This window comes from Hylobates moloch, unplaced genomic scaffold (genome assembly GCF_009828535.3).
Source record: "Hylobates moloch isolate HMO894 unplaced genomic scaffold, HMol_V3 SCAFFOLD_16, whole genome shotgun sequence".
NCBI lineage: Eukaryota > Metazoa > Chordata > Mammalia > Primates > Hylobatidae > Hylobates > Hylobates moloch.
Window position 1 is genome coordinate 34,387,826 of NW_026652291.1, and position 22,257 is coordinate 34,410,082.

The 22,257-nt window shown below is 37.3% G+C and overlaps 1 protein-coding gene across 6 annotated transcripts in view; it reads right to left on the reverse strand.

Annotated features, from left to right (window-relative positions):
* The window catches only part of PCNX1 (pecanex 1), a 210,935-nt gene that overhangs the window by 126,926 nt on the left and 61,752 nt on the right, over window positions 1-22,257 (reverse strand). For 3 of the 6 annotated variants that reach the window (XM_058429893.1, XM_032134758.2, XM_032134760.2), the window contains exons 6-7: window positions 12,928-14,634; window positions 2,521-2,653 (exon numbers count right to left, since the gene is read on the reverse strand). In XM_058429893.1, coding sequence (XP_058285876.1) covers window positions 2,521-2,653; window positions 12,928-14,634 — 1,840 coding nt within the window. The remainder of the gene's footprint in view (window positions 1-2,520; window positions 2,654-12,927; window positions 14,635-22,257) is intronic. The other 3 variants (XM_032134763.2, XM_032134762.2, XM_032134759.2) reach the window with 2 other exon arrangements.

Genomic DNA, 22,257 nt, shown 5'->3' on the forward strand with positions numbered 1-22,257 from the left:
TCCAGCCTAGGTGACAGAGCGAGACCCCATCTCAAAAAAAAAAAAAGGTAGTACACAACATCCTCATTTGAATGGTAATGTATTTCAAACCCTAAAAAAACATGGGAAAATTGTATGTGATTGGCTGGAGTTAGAACACAGCTCTTTAATATTCCACCTAGTAGAGGACAAAAAACTAATTTGTCTGCATATGTTTGCTAAGTGGTATCCAGCAGGTTCATTAGTGGCAAAGAATTAAATAATTTCTAAAAACTGAAAAGCGAAAGTTAAGAAAAAGTTTTATATAAACATGGAGTAAGAAAGCAAAAAAGTTGCCTTTGGCAAGTATTATTCAAGGGGCAAAAAGAAGAGGTTAGAAACAAAATAGAAAAAGTAAAATAAAACGCTGAGCTCTTTCTACATGTTAAGACTATGTCCCAAATCCATCAGCAGAAAGAAAAGTTACTTCAGGCAGGAAAAGGCAAGGTAGAAAGGAAAAAGAACAGGAAGGCTCACAAAAAGCAAAGGGCTCAGAAAAGGTTTCTAGAACAAGTGTTTCTGTTAAATTGATTGTCTTCTCATTTTTATATTTTAAATATTGGTTTAATTAATCCATATTACTTTTTATAGAATTTTGACTTACTGAAGAATTAATTAGGAACATGATCTATGAAAGATGAAGTTTTTTTTTTTTGAGATGGAGTCTCCCTCTGTCACCTAGGCTGGAGTGCAGTGGCATGATCTTGGCTCACTGCAACCTCCACCTCCTGGGTTCAGGCAGTTCTCCTGCCTCAGCCTCCCTGAGTAGCTGGGACCACAGGCGCGCACCACCACGCCCAACTAATTTTTTTTTTTAGTAGAGACGAGGTTTCACCATGTTGGCTGGTCTCAAACTCTTGACCTCAGGTGATCTGCCCACCTCAGCCTCCCAAAGTGCTGGGATTACATGCATGAGCCACAGCGCCCAGCCTTTTTATTATTATTATTTTTTAATTTAAAGGAGGAGTTTTAATTGAGCAAGAACAATTTGTGAACTGGGCAGCCCCCAGAATCACAGCACATTCAGAGATATTCCAGGGGTGCCTCATTAAAGACAAAGTTCTTGACTGTAATGTAAAATCTAGGAAAACAAGCAAGTCTTAAATCTCAGGGGAGTATGAAATAAAATATTTTAAAGAAACAAGGATTTTGCTTGTTTTGAGAACATGGTTTTAACAAGAGAAGGAGTTTATCTGTTCCAACCTACCATGAACTTAACAGCAATTCATCAAATGTTCTTCCTTTTGAATTTGAAATTAAAATGTAGCTAGAAAATAATTTGTAAAATGGTACTTTTGGGACACAGAGGCTAATAAAAGTATTTTGTACAATATATGCACTGCTTAAGCAAGCATATGTAAAGTATTTATATCCATTTTTGGGGCAGAACACAGTGGCTCACGCCTGCAATTCCAGCGCTTTGTGAGGCCAAGGCAGGCAGATTACTTGAGGTCAGGAGTTCAAGACCAGCCTGGCCAACGTGGCGAAACCCTGTCTCTACAATAATACAAAAATCAGCCAGGCAGGGTGGTATGCACCTGTAATCCCAGCTCCTCGGGAGGCTGAGCCAGTAGAATCACTTGAACTTGGGAGGCGGAGGTTGCAGTCATGCGACTGCACTCCTGCCTGGGCAACAGAGTGTCTCAAAAAAAAAAAAAAAAAAAAAGTATTTATATCCGTTTTTGTATTTTTAAAATAAATTAAAGCCCAAGTCTTTTGGATAGATTTTTATATTTCTAATTCAGGGCATGGATTCATCAGATTTGATGTAATTAAGAATAAAGTAGTTACTGGAATTTTAATGAAAAATTATCCACAATTTTATGAATGGATGCTTTCTTACTTAGAACTACTGGAAAAAGTAATGATGTTTACTACAAAACAGAGCTTGAAAAATTTAATAAAGATATACATGTAAATATGTATCTCTCTCCAACTGACCACACTTCACATAAATTATATATGTTAGTTCTGTCATTTACCAGATCCTGGTGATTATAAAGGGCACCAAGTTTTAGGCAATATAAAATAAATCATATATTTTAGTGAAATAAAAAAATCAAACTGGCTTATCAAGTTTAAGTGAATTATTTGTTATTCCTCAACAAGCTCACCAGTTTGTATTTGTTCATATTATAGCAAATATTGTCAAAATATTGGGGAAAATGTAGCATGATTATTAATTTGGAGTGGGAGAAAAAAAAAAGGAAAGCTGACTAAGGCCTACTATATACATCCTATAACTGCCCTCAAGTGATTCTGCAACTTAAAATTGACTAAACCAATCTGATCATTTTGCTTAAACAGTGCAACATAAAGCATGCATAATGCAACAGGCTCATGGTCACATGCAGAAAAAGCCAAAAAGGGCTTAAATGTATAGGAAAGAAATAGAAAGGAAAAGAAAAACAAAGCTCTTCAAATGCTTTCTTGGGACGGGCAGAACAGATTAGAAGGGCTGTTACATGCATGCTAAACTTGGTGGAATTGAAAATACCATACCTTAGGGGTGATCCGATGAGCAATGTAGGAGGGATAGGGTTACTCCCTGCATTGTGCCGGCGCCGTACTGCCTGGCGCCTAAATGTGCTGCGTTCACGGCGAAATGACACTGCCTCCTCGCTGGCTTGTGCTGCTGCATCAAGACAGACTTAGGTCAAACAAGAGCCTAGGTCAGAGATGTAAATAGCAGCTGAGCCTGGCTTTCCCTTGACTTCCCACCCTCATGGGTAAAGTGAACTTACTAATCCAAACTGTTTTCACATGTATACTGTCAATCTATCATATCAGGCAATACACAAAAAGTATCTGTCATTTATTTAAAGATAATTGTTTCTTTAAAAATAATGTTTTTGACTTATTATCTAGCCTCGCCATCTTCTCTTCAACCTCAATTTCCTATTTTTAAGATCTCTGTTGTTTTAAATCTTCTCCTGAAAGTTCATTTATTTTGGTACCATATTCCTCTATTGCCCCGTTAATTAAGTCAACCTTAAAAGCACAGTATTGATTACTTTCCACTAATGGGAATAGGACATTAGTTTCTTACATTCATGAGTATTGCAAAAGCAGCAAAGACAGTACATTTCACTGTTGATGACAAGTAGTAAGGCAGTTAAGTTTATCTCGCAGTACCCTGTGCCATAATTTTGGCAGCATTAAATGAAACCTCTGGTTGTGAAGCTGCAAAACCAGTATGTTACTTCAACACAGCATGAATATATTTTACTGCAAAGGTACTTCATTACCATCAAACTTTATTCAACTCCATGCCCCTGGCTCTGGTCCTCTCAACTTTAGGAAGCAAATACTGGCAAATTGGCAAGCATAGGAACTCATAGCTTAATCTACAAACAATAAAGTACAAACAACAATAAACTTGTTTGTACTTTATTGTTGTTTGTACTTTATTGTTGTTTGTACTTTTTTTAGTTTGTACTAAAGCCAAGCATACAACATGAGAACATCACAACAATGGCTTAGTAGAACTACATAGATCTTACAAAACCACAAAAATTGACCAATTTGGGTTTCTAAAGCAAAATGTAAAATGATTTTCATCTATTTAAATATAAAACAAAACAACTGTGTGATCTAAATAATTTGGGAATCATTTTGCTCTTGAGAAAGGGCATTTTGATGCTAAATATGAATAAAAACACAAGTTAGCACAGAAACATTCTTTCCAAACATGAAATTTCCTTTAAATTCCTTTACTTGTGGGGTAAAAGTCCATGTATACAAAAATTATATATGGCCTATGAGAGCAAAAGATGCCGATTAAATCGGTCATCTACAACTGTTGTCCAATGCAGTAGCCATTAGCCATATGTGGCTATTTAAACTTAAAATTAAATAAAAATAAAAATTTAGTTCCTGAGATTCATGAATCATACTTCAAGTGCTCAGTTGCTACATGTAGCTAGTGGTTACCATTACTGGACAGTGCAGATATAGAACATTTCCATCATCACACAAAGTTGTATTGAACAGTGCTTATCTAGAAAGATTAAGGTTGCCTTTTTGTGACCACAGCTACAAGGCACATTTCATACTTTGCCAATTCCTGACAACCATGACTTCAATGAAATGAAAATGCAATCAGCATTGCCACAAAGGAGAAAACATGTATTAGGGCAGGGCAATCAATGGACGAAGGATGAAACAAAGCAAAGAAGAAAACAAGCCAATTGAGGGAAGAGATGAAAAATTAGATGAACAATTGGCATACCTGCTAACAGTTCTTAGACACCAATAAGGTTTAACTCAGGTTATGGAATTTAAATCACTATTTAAAAACTCAATTCAAGAATTATTTTGCGAAATATTATATTAAAGATTTCTATTCTACAGTTGTTACAAACTATTATGCTATTATTTATCAAGCATTATTTGTAACAAACTACTATGCTCAATTTACAAGTCAATCCAACTACATCAAGAAACTTTCAAACATTTTTTCTAGTTGTAGATACTGTTTCAACCAAAATAGCAGAGTAAAATTTACCCAGACATAATTTATAGAAGATAATTTAATCCATAAAATGTACCAAAATTATTCAGAAGGATTTGGGAAAAAAGCAGTATGTAATCACTGAATATTGAGAATAGGATGAAGAGAAATAGGAGACGGTTTTCTTTATTATATTCCTTCTACTGAAGACTTAATGGTGTTAATCTTAAGTAAAAGCTAATTATTCCATAGTACTGGGGTGAAAAGACAAACTACAGTGTCCACTTTTAGTCAAAATGTTTCTTGGTTTCTTCAGAAAACAATTTTTTTTGCTAGTAATACACCATTTATATTTTGTTATCTGCAAAATAGCTGCATATTATATCACTTACTTTCTGAACAGTCTGGGAAACACATCAAGATGAAAGTTTAGGCATCCAGTGAACAATGTTAAAGTGGAATTATGATTACTGTCTATGCTGTCTCTTATAATATTCAGGGGGGTAAATACCTACTGTTACAAGAATTTTCAAAATGTTGACGATGGCAACTGCTTTAACAGTATCACACATTCAAGTGAAAATGCTATACTACAATTTATGGTCACAGTATGTAAGATTAAGCCATGCCCCTGGGAATGTGCTACTTACAGAACATCTCTATTTGGAATAGTCGAGTAGGGGTCCAGTTCTATTCCAGCCAAAGGAGGAAAATGTGTCTTTAAAGCTTAACATAATTTGCTGTAAGCACATACAGTCACATATGTTATAGCCATACTTGATAAAAATTCACTTCCTGAATCCAATTGTAATAAACTCTTTTTGAATCATTTAACTTTATAGAAGAAAAACAGTAAACCAAAAAAAAAAGTCTAATCTTTTAACTAAGGAATCAGAGAGAAGGGAGAAAATACTTTAAAAACTGTTTTTGGAGTTGACATTTTGATATTGCTTAAAACCCGGTATCTCTGGCAAAGAAGAATGAAATTAACTAATTCAATAGTAAGAGCATAAAGTGCAGATAGTGAAAAATTAGCACTCCAGTACAACTAAACTTTATGCATACGTAGGTAAAAAAGAAAAAACATGCAAGCAATTCAAAAACCGTGAATGACAGGAAGTATATAAAATACTTCCAAGGGTATATATCCAGAGAGTTGTATATTTTTAAATGTATTTTTTCAAACATACAAGTCTCGACTTTCTAATCATTTATTTGTGTTAAAAAGACTGACTTCACAATCATAATAAGTTTAAGAGGAACCTTCAGGCCGGACGCAGTGGCTCACGCCTGTAATCCCAACACTCTGGGAGGCCGAGGCGGGTGGATCACCTGAGGTCAGGAGTTCGAGATCAGCCTGACCAACATGATGAAACCCTGTCTCTACTAAAAATACAAAAATTAGCGGGTGTGGTGGCAGGCGCCTGTAATCCCAGCTACTTGGGAGGCTGAGGCAGGAGATCACTTGAACCCAAGAGGCGGAGGTTGCAGTGAGCCAAGATCATGCCACTGCACTCCAGCCTGGGCGACAAGAGTGAAACTCCATCTAAAATTAAATTAAATTAAATTAAAAATAAATAAATAAAATAAAAATAAGAGGGCCCTTCAGATAATTTAGCTCTTTACTTTTGTTATACTGACACAATCACTCAATTAAGTTTAAGCATTTACTAAATGCCTAAGTTCAATTCATGGACAAACCAAAAATATCCTCTGACATTTTAGACAGCTGTGATCTGGTCCATTCCTGAAGATAACAAAGAAAGTTTAATCCATAATACATACCTCCCACCTCAGGAGTTACTTCACATTTATCTCAATGAGATAAGGAAAATTCTACACGTTCTAAAATGAATTATTTTAGTGCAACTATTTATTTTTTATGGTAGTATTACAATTACAGACTATCAGTTGCTTTTACTCTGTGAATGAAAGCATAGAAAGCATTAAAGGCACTAATATACTTCTAGAATAGCTGGGATGCCCAAAGAGCAAAATTTAATGAGGTAGGAGGTAATGGCTATCCAAACTCTATCTCGAAAATTGGAAGCTGTGAGTATAAATACACACAGATAAAGATGCTATTTAAAAATGATGTTGGCAGGGCGCAGTGGCTCACGCCTGTAATCCCAGCACTTTGGGAGGCCAAGGCAAGTGGATCACGAGGTCAGGAGACTGAGACCATCCTGGCTAACACGGTGAAACCCCGTCTCTACTAAAAATACAAAAAATTAGCCAGGTGTGGTGGCGGGTGCCTGTAGTCCCAGCTGCTCGGGAGGCTGAGGCAGGAGAATGGCGTGAACCCAGAAGGTGGAGCTTGTAGTGAGCCAAGATCGTGCCACTGCACTCCAGCCTGGGCAACAGAGTGAGACTACGTCTCAAAAAAAAAAAAATGGTGTCAATCATATACCTGATTAATTTATGAAAGAAATAATATGTAATAAATTACTTTCTAGTTGTCATGTACTGCTATGGTTGGCATCTTGCAACAGCTCAATTTCAATTAAATTAATAAAAATTTAGACAGAGGAAATTGCTCAAGTGTTCTTTTCAGTGAGAAATGTTTATTGTGGGGGGAAAAGGTGTAAATCTGGAAAGATCATGAAAATAAAAATAGGCATTTAGTACTTCAAAAAGATCAGGAAAAATGCTATTAGGAAATTAAATTCTTAAGAAAGATGACAAAAGTATGAAACAAATAAGTATATATATATCTCAGAAAAATAAAAGGCATCTGCAAACATTCTGAAATACATCGTAATGTTTAGGATAAAAAGAATTTTACCTAACAACAAAATTACTATATAAAGACATAAACATTCAAGGAATGTTTTAGTCTAGGCATGAAATCTACTTTATCTAAACCGTTTTTCCCTTTCTTAGTTTCTTTGTCAGCCAAGAATGATGCTACCATCAACACGCAAAGATTTTGTTCCAATGAAAAAAACAAATGCTCTTCAAGCTCATTCTTGTTGGAAATAACAAAAAATAAATAAGTAAACAAATAAATGTTTTTAAGTGTCATTTTCTGGGAAGCCAAAGAACACTGCCCAATTTCTAAGCATCAATTCTGAATTAAAATAATTTCCATCTGTGAAAACATTTTAAAGGACTGGCCTACTTTTTGACAAGCCAAGGAACCAGAGCAAACAGTAACAAAATTATTAGCTATGCTTGGGCACGGTGGCTCATGCCTGTAATCCCAGCAGTTTGGGAGGCTGAGGTAGGCGGATCACAAGGTCAGAAGTTCAAGACCAGCCTGGCCAATATGGTGAAATCCCATCTCTACTAAAAATACAAAAATTAACTGGGTGTGGTGGCGGGCACCTGCAGTCCCAGCTACTCGGGAGGCTGAGGCAGGAGAATCACTTGAACCCGGGAGGCAGAGGTTGCAGTGAGCCGAGATCACACCACTGCACTCCAGCCTGGACAACAGAGTGAGACTCTGTCTCAAGGAAAAAAAAAAAAATTATTAGCTGAGTTTTGCGTTAAAGATAATTTGCATGTCCTTACTGATATTTTCCAGAAGTCCACCAGCCAAAGAAATATAGCTTAAGTACTACTTACTTTTATAGGTGATTTCTAATCCTTTTTAGTCCTTTGTGAATGGGATGAAAGATATCAATCCATTAGATATAATTTTGCATCCACTTTCAGGAGAGTCCCTTAATAAAGGGTCAGTAGTGATGAACACATGTATTTGAAGTGACATTTTTGAGAGGGGACATATCCTTACAAATGCAAGACATCACTGTCTTTGTTTATATAATGAACCTACAATACATAAAGCATTTTCACATTTCTACAGTCATTAGGTTTAAGCTCATTGGAGTCTGATAGTTAACTGTGACTAGATGGTTAACAGGTCTAGATGGTCATTATTCCTGTTTTACAGTTGAGGAAATTGAGGCACAGATTTAATGGCCTGCCAGAATATTAAGACAGTAATTAGAGGTGGTATGAAAATGTAACTGTTTGATTCCCAGAACTTCACTGCTGAGAGAAAGAAAAACACTGTAATGTTTGTTCCTACTTGACAAAATCAGGCATGGGCTGGTTTCGGGAATTCTATATACGAACATTTATTTGCTTCACCAATAAACACCTCTTTTCTTGATATTGTTATAAAGGAAGATAATTTCGCCAAACCTATTTTGCTTATTTAATGAGCATTCTTCTGTGCAGTTTTATATATGTCTAAGCTTTTTTCACAGTAAAGAACATCTTTCCTTAATGAAATCAAGGTCAGCCACATATACAATGAGTATAGCATTATACTTTAATACAGTATTAAGTTATGCTATTATGATGTCTCTGAACACTATTAAAATTAAAACAACAGTCTGCCCCTGCATTTAATGACCACACACCGCTGGGTTTCCTGCTTTGGCTTGTACAGTTATTACAGCTCCTCTTTTAGGGTTAGCTGTGTATTTCTTCTGCTGTCATTACTTCAGCTTCTATAAGTACCCATCCCTTCTACTAATTTGCTGCTTCTAACTTTCCATGTGGACTGGGAAATCAGAAAATTAAGTTTATTAGACTTGAGAGTCCTTCTATTTAGTAAACTACAAAAGCTATAATTTGTATTTTCTTGTCTGTTTTCTGGTCTTTATCTTCTGTCTAATGCTCAATGATATTTAGGTACAAAATAACACACCTTCAATTTATGTGTATAGCACAAACCCTCATAAATTGTTTATTGAAAAGATCTGACTTTTCTTTAAATAACTGTTTCTTTAAAGATTATTTTTAGTTCCCAACACCATATTATATTGGAATCCTATTTCATGCTTACAGAATAGTGACTTAAACATTATATTTAAAATAAATTTCACAGAGAAATAGAAGTTAAACAATTCACAAAAAAGCACAAAGAATAATAAGTAAAGACGAACCTCTCCACTCGGGCTATTCTTTGTAATCCATTAAGTGACACAGAAAATATGCTATAATAACAGTATTGAATCACACAGGAAGTAAGTTTAAATGGTCCAAAAGAAAAGGACTTCCTTAAAAGTAATACAGGATAGAAAACACAGGACATTTTTCTACCATATAGCTTCTATGTCGTTTTCATTTCTTAAAATATTAGTCATAAAGCTTTGCCTTATAATTTAAAAAGAAAAATTAAGTACAAAACAAGAGATCAACAGAAAATGACTTAGTTTGAACTTCAAACATATTTCCTGTCTCAGTAATCACAAACCATTATTGATGAAATTCAGTTTTAACCAAAGAACTTGATTAATGACTACAGGGCGTATGAAAACAATCACTTGTTATGTGACTAAAAAAGATAAGTTATATGACATATTACTGCCAAAATAAGGTCCGTGTCACTAAATTGATGTTAATAAAAAATGTTTTTCCTATTGGCATTACTTAAGAAACTAGGGAATCAGATATTTTTTATTTTTACTATTGAGTTTCACAATGGCACACTTAGACCATCTCTAGTTTATTTCTACATTTAATCACTTTCTTCTACTTTAATTTTATACCACTGAATTAGTAAGGTTAAAGGACAGGCTACATTGTGCAGCATAACTAACGGGCCTTGAATAGTCACACCAGCACTAGTAAGCATTTACTGTGTGCCAGGAACTTAACTCCTTAGTCCTGACAACAACCCTATGAGATAGATATTATAATCATCTCGTTTTAAGATGGGGAAGCTGAGGTTTATAAGTAGCTTTCCTAGAGTCACAACAGTGGAGCCCACATACTAACAAAGGTATCCGACTCCATGTCACTTAACTAGATTACCTCCTATTTTAGAGTACTTTACTTTAGTACTTTAAAGTCTATTTCCTAAATTCCATCTCTCCACACTACCACCACCACCTACCTTAAAATAAAACGAAAAGAAATCGTTGGAGAACTTATCAACACCTTCATATTCTTTAGGATAAAACCTACCTATGGTTTATGCATAGGTATATGAATGGCCAAGCAGTAACATGATGGTTGACAGGTTTCAGTAGTACAGTATGTAAGGGACGATAGCCCAGAAACATTTCTTCTAAATTGTCAGACAGGACTGTAACAGGTAATGTTAACATAAACAAATATCTTCGAACAGTATTTGAGAGTCTCTGTAATTTTTAAATAATAAGAACCAAAACAAATCCCCTTCTACCACTTCCAGCCTTTCAAAAAGCCCAAGTAAACTCCCAACAAAACCCCTATATTTAGTTATGATAAAAACCAATTAAAAAACCCCCAACACATTTAAGTGCTTTAGTTTTGCTCTTATTTGTATTCTAAACCCAATGAAGCTCAAATAAAAAAAGCCTGTGCAATGCCTGCCCTAGGCAAAAAAATGTTTTTAAACAGCCCACAGACTATTACATTTCTTCCACCAAAGCAGATATTATTTCATTATTTCTTATTAACATTTAATTGAGTTATTTAAATTAAAAAAAAAAAAAGGAGTACAAACAAAAGAAAACAAAAGCTACAGCCTGGAAAAACGAGGGCTAATATAGCTTAAAGAGCAGCACTGAGAAGCAAATAACACCTTTCAGGTAACTTTTCCTAAAAAACTGAACACCTCACAGTCCCCATGAAAAGGAAATGACATTTTAAATATAAAGGCATGAACTTACTACATACTTTTGTACATATTTTTTCAGTATTTACATTTCAACAGTATTCAGAACAGCAATATTTTTCTATCATAGCATGTTCACTTAAAATTCATTTTGATAACTTTAAAAATTAAGCTATATTTTAAAATCCAGTGGTTTCTTGCATACTGTGAACATATCTGATATGATTTGTGTGAGAAATCACTACAAGCATTTCAGGTTGTTTACAAAAAAAAAAGAGAACTATATCCAGGTCAAAGACTCGAGGGAATTTAATTGCTCTACTGTCACCAAATGGTTATAACCACTTCAGATATAATTAGTTCTCAATATTTAGGTTTGATAAACTATATTCTTCTTTAGGTACTAGACAATTTCTTTACGTTCCCATTAGAAATTAATCTGGCTAGAGACTTCACCCCCAAAAAAATCTAAGAAAATGTTTACCGCAATATGGACTTTTAAAATACTTTGGGTGAAATTAACGTCTTTGAGAAAAAGCATATATTCATATGTTTGATAATGTTTGTACAAACAAAATGCAGCTTAACTTTTAATAAGTGACTGAACATTACTATATCAAACAGACTAAACTTTAAAACTAATGATACAAGCATAAATAAAGGGAATAGGGGTAGAGGCTAAAAATGCTAAGGTACTAACAACGAAAGACCTGATTTTTCTGATTCTATTCAAGAAGCAGATTCCATAAAAACCAGAACCAAATAAACAAACTATCTTGGGCAGAAGAAAACAGCAAGAAATAACAACTCTGAAATAAAGAGGCCAACACACACTGACAGAATATAAAATCACCTATCCAAATTTGCACAATTCTCCAAAAACCTGAAATAAATAAGCTATTACTTTAACCAGAACACCATCACTGTTACTATAGGGGCATCTTACATCAATTAATGGATACCAAATGTCAATATAAACTACAAATCTGAATTTAATAAACTTGAAGAATAACGTAGGCCGGGCGCGGTGGCTCACGCCTGTAATCCCAGCACTTTCGGAGGCCGAGGCGGGCGGATCACGAGGTCAGGAGATCGAGACCATCCTGGCTAACACGGTGAAACCCCGTCTCTACTAAAAATACAAAAAATTAGCCGGGCGAGGTGGCGGGCGCCTGTAGTCCCAGCTACCCGGGAGGCTGAGGCAGGAGAACGGCGCGAACCCCAGGGGGCGGAGCCTGCAGTGAGCGGAAATCGCGCAGTGATTTCTCGCAACAGCGAGACTCCGTCCCAGAAAAAAAAAAAAAAAAAAGAAAAGAAAAGAATAACGTGTGAAATTATAGAAAAAAATAGTATTTTCGTAACGCCTAAAACTTGAGTAAGCAAGAAATAAAACCAAAGATACAGACTTAAAAAAAGAGCCACAATTCTCAATGTACATAATCAGATCTAAAATAATATTTGTAAAACTCTTATATAATAGGCTGAGTGATCTAATTTTGAAAGTTCAGTGTCATACGCTGTATAAGAGTTGATTAAAACTGGTTTGGTGCCCTTAAATAATTATATATTTTATTGTTGCTATTGCTATAAAAAGGAAGGGGGCTAATTTTTGTTATTCCCAGCAAAACATTAACAGGTGGCAACTGGCTTAGAAACTGGTGTTCTTGACACCATCAAGAACAAATTGATGTATTCAAGTATTGCAACCAAAAAAATATGTTCTTGGTGTTCACACCAAAACCTTTTCTAAGATAACTACCTACTTCTTCATTCAAGAAAGCTTATTTTAATAACACAGTGGAAGGGGGAATATTAACAGAAGCATATTTTAGTAAATACTACTCTAATAGTACGAAAAAGCAGTGAGTCTTAGAGAAATCTCTCCTTACAGTTTACTTACCTCCACCGACTGCATCTTGCTCTTCCCCTTCAGGAAATGCAACCTGGTTTGGCAAGCTATTCCTAGATCGAGTGACTGTCTCTAACTGGGAAGCCCGTCCTAATAAAGATAGCTCATCTAGCACCTCTCCCTCTTTGGCCTCAAGATCTGATTTTGAAGTGGTTAAGGGCTTTATACTTTCAGGTGCCATTAATCTGTTTGCGTCATTCAAACATGCTACTGTGCCACTGTCCAGGCTCAACACTCGGGCACGAGTCTTGGCACTATTTGTGCTAGAAGTCCGTCGTGTTGCACGCTTTTTGCTGGTTCCTTCAGGAACCAAATGAGCTTTGTGTGTGTGTTCAGAGTCTGTGCCCCTTTCTTTATGAGTGTGTTTGGTCTTTAGAGCACTGTATCTGCCCTCAGGAGACTGACAGGAATGAGAAGTGGTGCTAGAAGAGCTATCACTGCTGAACTGGTGAGCAGACTGAACACTTGATGCTCTACTCAAGTCACTTTGATCACTAGAGTCTTCGTCATGACAAAATATAGCACTGTGTGGCTTGGTACCAGAAACACCTCGAAAGCAAACATAGTCCCTATGTCGGCTTGAATCAAAACTGCTAGCCCGTTTTTTTCCTGTCCGTCTCCTGCCTGTCTTGTGGGCAGAAGCTGTCCGATGGATTACGCTAGAAGATTTAGGTCGAACATCCCCTTCCTTTTGCTTTCCACCAACATCTTTACGCACTTTGGAATCCACAGAAACAGCTGACTTATCACTCTTCTCTTCTTTGTTTTCTGCAGTGTTCCCAGGTGGTCTGTCCCCTTGGGAAGTAAATTCGTTTGCATGGGGATTTTTATTGGCTTCTTCAGATGCAGAGGTGCTGAGACCTCTCTGGTTGTGCATCTCATCGGAGGGGGTAGGGTCCTTGGCCTCGTGAACGCCACTGTTGGTACTCGCTTCCATAGCAATCTTTTCACTGCTAGTCCTTTTGTCACTGGCACAGCTATTCTTCTCCTCTGGGCCTGCACAGCACTCTTTTTTCCTCCCACTTTTTGTTCCTGCTTTAGGAGACTCCTCATGCTCTGACAGGATGCTCTCTATGTGAGTTGAGCTGGTCTGCTCGCTTTTATAGCTGCTGACAGTACTGTTAGTGTCCCGGTCCGTTCCACTGCAGTAGCTTTCTGTTGACCCACTACTCCGTGTGCTCAGACTTCTCAAGCTGTCCATGCTTTTGTCTGCTTTCAAAGATTTGCTCTTCCCACTTTTTGTGGGTGGCTGAGAAGTATTGATTTTCAAGTCACCAGCAAGCTGAAATTCCCCAGATAAACCAGAATTTTCCACCAAGGATTCTTTGGATCCAGAAAGAGGCTTGGAAGATTCTAACTCACTAACTGGATCTAACCCACGTCTTTGCTGATAAAGAGGAAAATCATTCAGTGAAGTGTCTGGAAAAGCCACAGCAGAGCTAGAAGTCCGTGGTACACCTCGCGGCCGGTGGTCTTTTCTATAAGAGTGTGAGTGTAAAGGTACAAGAGAAGCTACTTCTGTGTCACAGGCGCTGGACAGAGACTGATCAATATGGTGGTGGTGGTTATGACTTGGCAGGCTCACTTTGTCACTGAAGTCCCTTGGCAAGTCCTGTCCACAAGAGGATAAGGAAGGCTGAATAGAGATGAAGGAGTCATTGGAGACAAGACGAAAGAGCTTCCGATCAGTTGCCAAATCTGTTTCAAACACATATTTTGAAATGTTAAAATAAATGTATGATCTGCTTTTCTACTGTTTAACAAAGGAAAGAATTCACTGCATACAGTAAATCAAGTATAAACAATTTCTCAAGTAGTTCTCCAAAGAGCTGCTTTCTGTTTCACAGCTGCACAAAGAAAGCATTCTACTCATGAAATGAACTGAACTTCCAAATCTTTGAGTTCTTCAACTGGCCTCAGAAAGAGTTCTATAGACTATCAACAATAAAATAAGAGGAAACAAAGGGGCCGGGCACAGTGGCTCACGCTTGTAATCCCAGCACTTTGGGAGGCCGAGGTGGACGGATCACGAGGTCAGGAGATCGAGACCATCCTGGCTAACACTGTGAAACTCCGTCTCTACTAAAAATACAAAAAAATTAGCCGGCATGGTGGTGGGCGCCTGTAGTCCCAGCTTCTCGGGAGGCTGAGGCAGGAGAATGGTGTGAACCCAGTAGGCGGAGCGTGCAGTGAGCCAAGATCGCACCACTGTGCTCCAGCCTGGGCAAAAGAGCAGGACTCTGTCTCAAAAAAAAAAAAAAAGAGGCAACAAAGGATTATACTTAAAATAGGCCTGGATTTCTATGCAAGCTCTATCTCCAGCTTACTAACTTGGTAACTTTGGCTTACCCCCTGTAAATCAGTTTCCTCATCTGTAAAATGGGACATCAACTTCACTGAGTCATAGGCAAGGAATAACTGAGTTAATGACATATATTGCTTGACACAATGCCATCACAATTAAAGGTGGCTATCATTATTCTACCTTACTAACACAATATTAAAATCCTTTCAAAAAGCTAATACGATTATTTTACAAATCAAGAAAACCTACAGTAATCAGAAACAAACAAAAATAGGCTGACCAATGCCCAAACGAGATATAATGATGTAAGACATCCTCTTGCTGTTCAGAATGGTAAAAACAGCAATAATTACAGAGCAAAATACTGCATTTTATCTTTCATTATTGGTATAGCAATTAAAAAATACTTCATGAAAAAAATACTTATCTTCTTGTATCTGTAAGACCACTGCTTTAACCCTCCATCCAGACCAGTGATTAGTGACTTATCATACATACTATATATAAATGTAAATATAGATATAAATCAATGTATCTACCTACCTACCTACATTGTAATTTATCTTGGAATATAGCTTGACAACCAAACTGCAAAATAGCTGATTTTTAAATATATGTTTTGACAGACAAGGATATTTGAACCTGCTGTTAGTTCAATAAAAAGAAAAATTATTGTCTTGTCATAGCTGGATAGACAAAGCAAAATAACAGATTCTATAGTAAATCTGAGTCTTCCCAGTAGAATCCCAATGACCAAAGCAGACATTTCCCCCTAAGATTAAAAGAAAGGAATGAGTTATTAAAAATGTTTATGTACTTTTTAAAAATCTAAATGTAGCTTTAGCTATGATTAGTTAATTAAAAATTCACGGACAGCCTCTGGAGTGTACCATAAAAATTATAGTTTATAAATGTCCAATTATACTCTATCTTACGTTTTAAAGTTTTCAAGATAAGTAAAACCCATGTTCTTATTTTCCCAACACAGCTGCTACTGTAGTTGCATTCTTATATCTTCTAAATATCAAAATTTAAAAGCTAGCATTGTATGTTTTGTAGTATTAAATTATAGTGTTATTTCTAAAAACTCTTTATCTCTAATAAACAATTATTGGTTGGTGTGATATTCACATTTCAAGGATATGAACTTTACAGAAAACTTATCGATTCTGAGCAAGTAGTTGAAAATCACTAAATCTAAGATAACAAACGTTTTTTTAATGCTAATGATCAAAACCAACTTCCTTCTGATAATAAAACAGAAATGTAAGTATTTCATTTTAAAAGACACAGCCAAACTTACTTTAATACATACACTTTTTTCAATACTGCTAAACAAACATACCACAAAAGGTTTAATTTTGTCAGAAAGAATTTAGGTGGTTTCAGGAAATTTTCAAGTAAATATATTTTTTCTTACTGTTACCCATATGAAAAAGATTATATAGGCCGGGCGCGGTGGCTCACGCTTGTAATCCCAGCACTTTGGGAGGCCGAGGAGGGCGGATCACGAGGTCAGGAGATCGAGACCATCCTGGCTAACGCGGTGAAACCCCGTCTCTACTAAAAATACAAAAAAAATTAGCCGGGCGTGGTGGCGGGCGCCTGTAGTCCCAGCTACTTGGAGAGGCTGAGGAGGAGAATGGCGTGAACCCAGGAGGCGGAGCTTGCAGTGAGCCGAGACTGCGCCACCGCACTCCAGCCTGGGTGACAGAGCGAGACTCCGTCTCAAAAAAAAAAAAAAAGATATAAAGTTAAGAGGCTAAAATCAACACAAAAAGATACATTTTTCATCGAATCAAACTTTTTTTTAATAATTGTTATCAGTGGCATTTAGAATAAGAAAGGCATACTGCTCACGGTGGTACCAACTGGTATAACCTTCTTAAAGCAATCTGGCAATATGGCCAAGAAACTTGAAAAGGTAGTCTTACCTTGAAGGTAAGAAATTGTTGCTAAAGGATAGAGTCAAATATGCGTACAAGGTTTTTAAGCACAAAGTTGTCCATGTCACGTTATTATAAAAGTTCTTAAAGCACAAAAAGTATAACAATGTCCTTTAAATAATGATTGAATATGTGGTCCACTAATAATTTCATACAGGCACTAAAAACATTTTCAAAGATTATGTAATAACATGAGAAAATAATTAAGTGAAAAAGGCGGCACTGGCTGGGTGCAGTGGCTCACGCCTGTAATCCCAGCACTTTGGGAGGCCGAGGCAGGCGGATCACGAGGTCAGGAGTTCGAGATCAGCCTGGCCAACATGGTGAAGCCCCATCTCTACTAAAAATACACCACTACACACTCCATCCTGGGCAACAGAGCGAGACTCCGTCTCAAAAAAAAAAAAAAAAAAATTCCAGTTCTGTAAGTTTAAATGAATGCTAATGGTATATGTGTGTATATTTTTATAAATGTGAAAAGTGATATACCACAGTCAGCCATAAAAAGAAATAACATCCTGATACATGCCAGAATAAGGTAAGTGAAAGAAGCCAGACACATTAAAAAAAAAAAAAAACATATAATTGTGTTTATATGAAATGTCCAGAATAGGCAAATTCAAAGAAACAGAAAGTAAACTAGAGGTTGTCAGTGGCTGCTTGAAGGGGAAATGGGGAGTGTAATGGGTGCAGGTTTCTTACTGGGGTAATGAAAATGTTCTGGATTTAGATAGTGGTGATGGATGCATAATATTCTAAAAACCACTGAATTATATCAAAGCAAAAAAATATGAAAAAGTGATAAGCAAAAAACAAGTTTATTAGTGGCAGAGGTATAGATTTTTTCTTCATACTTAACTATATTTTCTAAAGTTAACATATATATTACTTTTATAAACAAAAATCATACCTTCTTTCTCTCTCTGATCATCCCTATCGATTATGGATAATCATCAATCATAAAAACATGTTGTTATTTCTCTTACAACATCTTACAAAATCGAAATCCCTCCCTTATCTTTACTTCTCCTGCTTGCTATCACCTTTACAAAAAGTCACTGAAAGAGTTGTCTGTATTCACTGTCTGATTGTTCTCCTCCAATTCTTTGTATTCCAATTCAACTCCCCTAAGACTGTGCTTATCAAGGTCACCAACACCCCCTACATTGTTCAATCCAATGGTCAAGTCTCAGTCTTCATGTCACCTGACCTATTGGCAGCATTTGACAAAGCTGGTCAATCCATTCTCCTTGAACACAGGGGGTAACAGTCTTGGTTTTCCTTTGATCTCACTAGTTGTTCCTACTCAGTCTCCTGGACTTCTTAAACTAAAGAGGCTCAGGGTTCAGATCTTAAAACTTTTCACTTTTTCGTTGTTTTTTTTTTTTTTTTTTTTTGAGACAGAGTCTTACTCTGTCGCTCAGGCTGGAGTGTAGTGCTGCAATCATGGTTCACTGCAGTCTTGATCTCCTAGGCTCAAGCAATCCTCCTGCCTCAGCCTCTCGGGTAGCTGGGCTACAGGTGCTTGGCACCACACCCAGGTAATTTTTTGTACTTTTTCTTAGAGGCAGGGTTTCACCATGTTGCCCAGGCTGGTATTGAACTTCTGGCCTCAAGCGATCCTCCCACCTTGGCCTCTCAAAATGCTGGGATTACAGGTGTGAGCCACCGCACCCAGCTAGAACTTTTCGCTTTTCTACCTATACTCCCTCTTTGTAAATCTCATCCGGTTTTCTATCCCCATGACAAACTAAAATTCAGAAATACCTGTAACTAGCTCCTCTATCTTCTACCCAGCCCTCATATTCACATGGGGACGGTCTGAAGTTCTGATCTTGGATAGGGAAGGCATGAGCGAGAGGTAGGGAAACTGTAGATTATCTTAGAAGTGAAAAAGGTGAAGATACACCCCAATATCCTGTTTTCCCCAGTCATCCTGAATCATGTGACAAAATGAGTGCCAACTAATCAACTAACTGTTAACCAACTAAAGGCTATTGTCCTGTAAATCCAAACCAGAGGAGTTAAGAGTAACAAATGATATTTAAGCCAGCATGAACATTTGCCACTAGGTGGCGCCAAACCACAGCCAGGAAAAGGGATTTGGATCAAGAAGTCAGGCCACATAAACCCCAAGCAGCTAACAAGTATTCTTGCCCTGATACTTCATCAACTTCATAATACCCAACCCCTTAACTGACATGACTGATTTTTGTTGTTGTTTTTATTTATCCACTCACAACTCCTGAATCTAAAACACCCAACCTAGACCTCTTACCTGAAATCTGGACCTCTCTATCTACTCATTGCTGCTTACAGGTCTAACAGCACCTGATAGGCCCTGAACTGAACCCTCTAACTTACCCCCCTTGCTCTCCCTACCCTGAATCTGCTCCTCCTCAGTCTTCCCCCTTTCAGTTGGCGGGCCCCCATCCTCCCTGATGCACAACTCAAAAGCCTTCGAGTCATCTATGACCACTACTTCTCTCCAACAGTATATCCAAATCCATAACCTATCTTCTTAGTATCTTCTACACACACAGTCAGACTACTTCTCACTACTCTGATCTGTGCTCTGGATTGTTGCAATAATCTGCTGAGTGAGCTTCCTGCTTCAACTTTTGCCCCTTTTAATATATTCCTCAAAATAGGAGCCGGAGTGATTCCACGGAAATGAAATACAACCCTTTAGCAGTTCCTCATCTCACTCAGAATTAAAATTAGCACCTTTAAGATGGCTTGCAAAACTCCATACTGTCTGGCCCTTCACTTACTCTGAGCCAGCCACAATATTTCTCAAACCTGACAGGCCTGCTCTTGCTTTAGGGCTTTGCCCTTGCTGTTCCCTCTGCGTGGAGGGGACCCCTCCCCTCAGATATCCTGAGAGCTCACTCCTCCTTCTTCAGGTCTTTGCTCTCAGAGGCTTGCCCTCAACTACTCTATTTAAAATTAAAATTTCCCTAGTCCCCACCAATCCCTATCTTCTGTCTCTACTTACTACAGTATATGTTGATTGCTACCAGTATGATTCCATATTAATAGTATGGAAGCCGCATGAGGGTGGAACTTTTTGTCTTTTTGTTCACTGATTTATTTCCAGTACTTAAAACAGTGCCAAGAATACTCGACAATATTTGTTAAATGTTAAACATATGGAAAAATGTTGCATGATAAAAGCAAGTTTTAAAATTATATGAAAGTAGTATAGCATAGATTTTAAAAAGCATAATTCAAAACTAGATTTGAATTATAGGACTGTCACTTTGTAGCTGTGGGACTTTGAGCAAGTTTCTTATAACTTCTAAGCAATAACATGCTCATCTGTAAAGTGAGAATGGTAACAGTGCCAACTTCAAACGTTTATAGTGAAGATTAACTGGGTAAATGCATATAAAATGCTTAGAAGACGACTTAAACCAGGGGTTGACAAACTAAGTCCCATGAAGCCAAATCCAGCCCTCAAACTTGTTTTTGTAAACCAAATTTTAGGATGGCACAGCCATGCCCACTATTTATGTATTGTTTATGACTCCTTTCACTCTACAATGGCAGAGTTGAGTAGCTGAGTAGCAAGAGAGACCACATGGCCTACAAAGCTATTAGGTCCTTTAGAGAAAAGTATGTCGACCCCAAACTTGGCCAATAATATGCACCCAGTGCACGTTAGACATCACTGTCTATGTTAATGTATAGTTGCAAGGGTAGATTTGTGTGTAGATAATTCCCAACCTGCCAGACTATAAAAATCTTGTTTGCATATGGTACTTTCCAGATATAAAATAAGACATATAATCCCTAAACACAAGGGCGCCAACCCCTCTAAGATTATTATCTAGTTGTTGAGACACTGTGATGGTCTCATAGAAAAGGATATTATAATTCTCAAAGAAATTGATATTTACTGATTGATTGGTTGATTGACTGAAAGAGAGAGAAAGGGTCTCCCTCTGTTGCTCAGGCTGGAGTGCGGGGGCACTATCATAACTTACTGCTGCCTCAACCTCCTGGGATCAAGCGATCCTCCCACCTCAGCCTCCCAAGTAGCTGAGACTATAGGCACACACCAGCATGCCTGGCTAAATTTTTTTTATTATTTTTTGTAGAGACAGGCATCTCACTATGTTACCCAGGCTGGATTCAAACTCCTGGACTCAAGCGATCCTCCTGCCTTGGCCTCCCAAAATGCTGGGGTTACAGGCATCAGCCACCACAGCCAGTTGATTCACCTTTAATTTTTTTAAAAAAGTTTCCATACCACACAGTACATACATACATACGTACGTACCTATGTGTGTGTGTTTGTTTATTTATTTGAGACAGAGTCTCGCTCTGTCACCCAGGCTGGAGTGCAGTCGCACGATCTCAGCTCACTACAACCTCCGCCTCCCAGATTCAAGCGATTCTCATGCCTCAGCCTCCTGAGTAGCTAGGATTACAGGCATGTACCACTACCCTGGATAATTTTTGTATTTTTAGTAGAGACAGGGTTTCACCATGTTGCCCAGGCTGGTCTCAAACTCAGCCCACCTCAGCCTCCCAAAGTGCTGGGATTACAGGCATGAGCCACTGCAACCGGCCCACACAGTACATGTAAAGTTCTTTTCAGTTTTTTAGGAATGGGGTATAGCGTTAGATAGGGCAGTCCACAGAAGCAAAGAAACAATGATAGGGTACTATAATTCCAAAAAAGCAGAGAGTTACAAGAGAATTCCAACTAACAGTAACAAAATATGCTTGTAAGAAATGAACCTGGGTAAAATATTAAATTAATGGGCAAATGTCATAATTTAGTTATGTTTGTAGCTTCATAAACAAGTTTCATAATTAAAAATAAAAAATTTGTCAGCCTCTCTGCCCACCAAACATCACCCATAGGTTAATAAAAATAACAGGGTTATAATAGGGTGGCAATAGTGAGAAACGTTTCTAACCTAGTTCTGGCTCATTGATTATAGAACCTTGGACAATCTCCATTAGAAAATGGGGATGACATATCTGTTGTTTTATGTTGGAAAATTAGAAATCAAACATGAAAATGTGGTAGTTAAAAAAGACTCAATAAAATTCAAA